This window comes from Amblyraja radiata, chromosome 2 (genome assembly GCF_010909765.2).
Source record: "Amblyraja radiata isolate CabotCenter1 chromosome 2, sAmbRad1.1.pri, whole genome shotgun sequence".
NCBI lineage: Eukaryota > Metazoa > Chordata > Chondrichthyes > Rajiformes > Rajidae > Amblyraja > Amblyraja radiata.
Genome location: NC_045957.1, coordinates 96,654,873 through 96,660,872, shown reverse-complemented (window position 1 = coordinate 96,660,872; position 6,000 = coordinate 96,654,873). Strand labels below are relative to the sequence as shown.

The window sequence follows — 6,000 nt, the reverse complement described above, 5'->3', positions numbered from 1 at the left end:
CACCAGGAGCGCCGGGGAGATGGCAGCCCTGCCGGCAGTCTGTTCGTTTTTTCTTTCTTTTTGTTATATTTGTTATATTTTAATATTCTTTTTGTTATTTTTGTTATGTTTTAATGTTCTTCGGTTTGTTTTATGTGGGGGGAAGGGGGAACGAGGGAAACATTTTTTCAAATTCCAACCTTCCCGGAGATGTGATCAATTTTCGGATCATTCTCCGGGCTCTGTGGCCTACCATCGCTGGAGCTGGAAGCCTCCTCAGACTGTCGTGAGCCCCACCTCGGGACGTGGAATTAACATCGGAGCGGATCCCTTGCCTGGGATCGCTCCCACCGCAACTACCGTGGACTTACCATCTAGGGCTAGTCGGGAGCTCCAACGCTCGACCAGCCCCGACGCAAGGTTCGATCGCCCGGCGCAGACGAGCTGACATTCCCCCGATGCGGGAGCGGATCGCCTCTATGCTGCCGGCTACGGGAGTAAAGACCGTCCCGTCAACGGAGGGCTCGAGGCCCCCGACTGAGGAAGAACTAAAGGAAGGACTTGAACTTTATTTCACCTTCCATCACAGTGAGGAATGTGTTGGAGTCGTTGTGGTGAATGTTTATGTTAAAATGTGTTTTTGAGTGAATTGTTGCTTTTAATTGTATGACTGATCTGGCCAATTAAATTCCTCGTATGTTGCAACAAAAAAAAATTGGCGAATAAAGTGTGATTCTGATTCTGATCTGGGGGTCCTTGTTCATCAGTCAATGAAAGTAAGCATGCTGGTACAGCAGGCAGTGAAGAAAGTGAATGGCATGTTGGCCTTCATAACAAGAGGAGTTGAGTATAGGTGCAAAGAGGTCCTTCTGCAGTTGTATAGGGCCCTAGTGAGACCACACCTGGAGTATTGTGTGCAGTTTTTGTCCCCTAATTTGGAGAAGGACATTCTTGCTATTGAGGGAATGCAGCGCAAGTTCACAAGGTTAATTCCCAGGATGGCGGGATTGTCATATGCTGAGGGAATGGAGCAGCTGGGCTTGTATACTTTGGAATTTAGGATGAGAGGGTATCTTATTGAAACATGTAAGATTATTAAAGGTTTGGACACACTAGAGGCAGGAAACATGTTCCCTATATTGGGGGAGTCCAGAACCAGGGGCCACAGTTTAAGAATAAGGGGTAAGGCATTTAGAACGGAGATGAGGAAATACTTTTTCACATAGAGAGTTGTGTGTGGAATTCTCTGCCTCAGAGGGTGGTGGAGGCCAGTTCTCTGGATACTGTCAAGAAAGAGCTTGATAGGGCTCTTAATCATAGCGGATTCAGGGCATATGGGGAGAAGGCAGGAACGGGGTACTGATTGTGGATGATCAGCCATGATCACATTGAATGGCGGTGTTGGCTCAAAGGGCCGAATGGCCAACTCCTGCACCTATTGGATATAAAGAAATTAAGATTTTTGAACTATTATTTTGATGTTCTAGAAAAGAAATGTGGTTGCATTTGTTTTTCAAATAAAGTCTCTAGAAGGGTGAAATGAACTACAAATGCAATTTAAAAAAAAACCACACAGGTCCCCTAATTTGAGGAAGGACATTCTTGCTATTGAGGGAGTGCAGAGTATGTTTACAAGGTTAATTCCCGGGATGGCGGGACTGTCATATGCTGAGAGAATGGAGCAGCTGGGCTTGTACACTCTGGAGTTTAGAAGGATGAGAGGGTATCTCATTGAAACATATAAGATTGTTAAGGGCTTGTACACGCTAGAGGCAGGAAACATGTTCCCGATGTTGGGGGAGTCCAGAACCAGGGGCCACAGCTTAAGAATAAGGAGTAAGCCATTTCGAACGGAGACGAGGAAACACTTTTTCTCACAGAGAGTGGTGAGTCTGTGGAATTCTCTGCCTCAGAGGGCGGTGGAGGCAGGTTCTCTGGATGCTTTCAAGAGAGCTAGATAGGGCTCTTAAAAATAGCGGAGTCAGGGGATATGAGGAGAAGGCAGGAACGGGGAACTGATTGGGGATGATCAGCCATGATCACATTGAATGGCGGAGCTGGCTCGAAGGGCCGAATGGCCTACTCCTGCACCTATTGTCTATTGTCTATAAAACGAAGTTTAAATAACTTATTGTAGTAGACATGAGACATATAATTTTTATTTTGCCAATGTCAACCCTCTTGATACCATAGTTCTCAGATCATACAGAATAAAAACATTGACATTTTCTAAACCAAATTCACAGGTAGATGATATTGAATGACAAATATAGTTAATTTGTAGTTCATGATAAATTGCATCTTAAATCTAATTACCCGTTAAAATCTTTCACTGACTGATAATTGTGAAGTCATATCCAAAGTATTAATCCTGTTGATATATCCAAAGACTTTATACAATATATTTGTACCAGTGGCTATACCAAGATGATTCAGAAGTATGAATCACAGGAATAGCTACTGAATTATGTTGGTGCAATTTGACAAGACAACTAGCTGCTTATTACTATTTCATTTGAAAACAGTTATGCATCTATTTCACACTCAGAGTAAACCCAGATTGCTGAATTAAACATGTAGAACTTAAGGGTATTCATGAAAATAGTGGTTTCATAAATAAAGTTGCGAATTTGTATTACTTTTATTGAAAGGTGGAATTAGTCTTGGTAGCTTTTTTTCCCCCAAAGTACAGACATTTGTCTTTCAATATTAAAAATATTCCTGCATGGAATAATTTTTGCTGGAATTATTTATGATGTGCAAGCTGACATCATGCAATGTGCAGCAGGAGTTGGACTGAGATCCAGTTTCTCGACTGTGGTATTAGAGACTGGTCCCAAAGAAAAATTGCATTGATATGATGATAATGGTGGCAGCTTAAGTTTCAATTGTCTACCAAAGAAATGTAGAAATAAAATTGATTTTTCGTAGTTCGTTCAGAAAAGTCTAAAAACTAAACTTTTACTGAGTATTTTAGGTTTTTCAGAGAAGCAATATAACATAATTTATGACATAAAATATAATTTGAATACATTCTTCATTGGAATAACATAATACCCAATGATATCAATCTCAAACTCCAAGTTCTGCATCATGCATTACTTTTAACTGGGAATAAAATTCAAATACAGGCCACTTTGCAATAATGTGCAATACAAAATAATATGCTGCCATATTACCAGAATAAGATCAATTGCCTTTTCAGATTCTCACTACCACCACTTCTCAAAAAATATGCTTTCTTTAGGAACACCAAGTTTTTCCAGCTGTTGAGAAACAGACTCTATCATTGGAGGTGGTCCACAAATGTAACAGAGGTTATCCTTTGACACATGTGCCAATGTATCTTCAGATATTCTTCCAACTAAAATAAAAATGAACAATATAATTACAAAATAACCGTTCCAACCAGATTTTCTATAAAAAGTACTATATAAGATCTTAAAAATAAAGAACAATAATTATAAATAAAAACTCAATGTAAAACATTCCTACAGGAAGATTTGCAAATTTAGAACATCTGAAAGTATGACACACCCAGTTAAATACTACTTTAAGTATTGCACGCAGTTCTAATCAAAGATTATAGAGCAGAGCAAGATGCGCCACTGCGAAAAAAGCGTAGTTTGACATGGGTATGACATGTCGCCATTTTATTGAGCTGCAATTTACAATAATATTAATAAAATTTACAATAATATTAACTAAATATGTGAAGTGATCGATGCTGTATAACACACTTTTCCCTACAACACTGATTACACCAAAGATGATAGAGCAGATCAATCTTTGGAACGGATTACACCAAAGATACTAGAGGAGCATTGCCCGCTGCCTCGGGAGCGCCGACCGTGGGCAGGCGCTTGAGGCTCCCCCAGCCGGCCGCCGCCATCTGGTATCGGGGGGGACCGAGAATCAGTCCTGGATCAACTCAGGAGTGGAGGAAACGTCCTCTTCCCCCAAAGATACTAGAGGAGCCTCTAGTATCTTTGCTTTTCCCTGCGACCTGATGTAAGAGCAGATTGTATAACTGTGGAGTCCGTCCCCGCTACCAAAGATGTCGCGTTTGGTATAAACAAATGGCGGCCGTGACGTTCGGTTACGTACTACACGTCAGTCCATTGGATTTCGGAGGAGTGGTCTATCTTGCTCTGCTCTATAATCTTTGGTTCTAATACTGTGTGCAGTTCTGGTCGCCCTATTACAGAAAGGATGTGGAGACCCGAAAAGGTGCAGAGGAGGTTTACCAGAATGCTGCCTGGATAAGGGGAAATTTGTTTACAAGGAGAGGTTCAGGAGCAGCTTCTTCCCAACAACCATCAGGTTATTAAATACTACAACCTTCAAATAAGCTCCAAACTACATAAACTATGTGGCCATAGCTTTAGTCTTTGCACTATTATTGTTTATTTATTTTTCTCAATGTACTGAACTTTTTTGTTTGTTATAGCATTTACAGTGTACTCTGTTTCCATATCTGCTGTGCTGCTGCAAGTTAGAATTTCATTGTTCTGTTTCGGGACATATGAGAATTAAACACTCTGGACTCTCTCGACTAAAATTATGATATATAGGGTAAACAGTCAGTCCTTTTCCGCCCACCAGGGTGAAAACGTCAAAGATTAGAGGGCATAGCTTTAAAGTAAGAGGGGCATACTTTAAAGGAGATGTCCCAAGCAAGTTTTTTTTTTTAAACAGAGGGTGGTGAGTGCCTGGAACCTGCTGCAGAAGTAGTGGTGCAGGCAGATATGATAGTGGCATTTAAGAGGCTTTTAGAAAAGCACATGGTTTTGCAGGAAATTGAATATGGACCATGTGCAAGCAGATGAGATTAATTTATTTCAGCATTTGTTCAGCACAGACCTTGTGAGACGAAGGGCCTGTTTCTGAGCTGTACTGTCTTTATTCAGAATAAGTATACTGTTTTAAAATAGTAAATTTACAATTTGCCTGCAATATTGGTTCTAAACAGCATGCTGAGACAAAAATAAATCATGTTACTTCGGGGTTGTTTGAAATATTCATTGGCCTGTAGATCAGGAACAATTTCATACTCTTTTCAGATAAGCGTCATGAGATTCTGTGCATCAGTCAGAATTTAATATTCCTTCAAAAAGAAAGCAGCTTCACACACTGCCCTCAGAAAAAAAGTGAAATTTAAGTCTCAATTATGTACTTGAATCTTGGAGTAGGTTTTAAATGCAGAAACAGGTCTGACCACAAACTGCGAATGACATAAAAATGTTTACATCTTTACACTGTCATTACCCACTCCATCCACAGCACCCCCTTCCCACAACAAAGCTCCCAACTTCTCCTCCCAAGGGTATGAATTCTATTTTTGATTAAATTGGCAGGAAATAGATAGAAGTGGATTGTTCCAAGGTACTAGAATAATGGCTCAACACTCTCCCCCCTTCTCCCCCATCCCTAACTTGTGGTTGGTGACATTCTGAGGATAAATAATTAATTTCATGCTGCTATACATACAATCAACAATACAATACAATCAGTTTTATTCGTCACATTGCACATACAGTGGAAGTGAAATGAATTTGTCACCAGCGGTACAATGAGAAAGGACACACAATACACGATAACAATTTAACGCAAACATCCACCACAGCATTCATCACTGTGGTGGAAGGCACAAAAAATTGGCCAGTCCTCCTCCATTTCCCCCTGTGGTCGGGACCACAACCTTCCGCAGCCGTCGCTGCTGGCGTCCAGATGGTAAAAGGACAAGGTAAAAGTCAAGGTAAGTCCAGAATCGGCTCCTCCCCACTGGAGACCGCGGCTTCAGGCTGGTGTAGGCCGCAGGCCGGCGGTCGTAGATTTAAATTTCGCACTGCAGCCAGAAGCACCACGGACTGCAGGGCCGGCGATCTGGAGCTCCTCTCCAGAGATCCCTGGCGAGGGACCCCGCTCCTGATGGTTAGTCGTCACGGCGCCCGCGGTAGAAGTTGGCCGCGGGCCGGCATTCGGAGCTTCTTCTTCCCCCCCGGGTCCCCAACGTGAGAT

The 6,000-nt window shown here is 41.8% G+C and overlaps 1 protein-coding gene across 2 annotated transcripts in view; it reads right to left on the bottom strand.

Annotated features, from left to right (window-relative positions):
- Positions 1-2,095: 2,095 nt before the first annotated feature.
- oxnad1 (oxidoreductase NAD binding domain containing 1) overlaps positions 2,096-6,000 on the bottom strand; it is a 44,274-nt gene continuing 40,369 nt past the window's right edge. For both annotated transcript variants that reach the window (XM_033050852.1, XM_033050859.1), the window contains exon 7: positions 2,096-3,343. In XM_033050852.1, the coding sequence (XP_032906743.1) occupies positions 3,192-3,343 (152 nt within the window). In that variant the 3' untranslated portion in view covers positions 2,096-3,191. The remainder of the gene's footprint in view (positions 3,344-6,000) is intronic.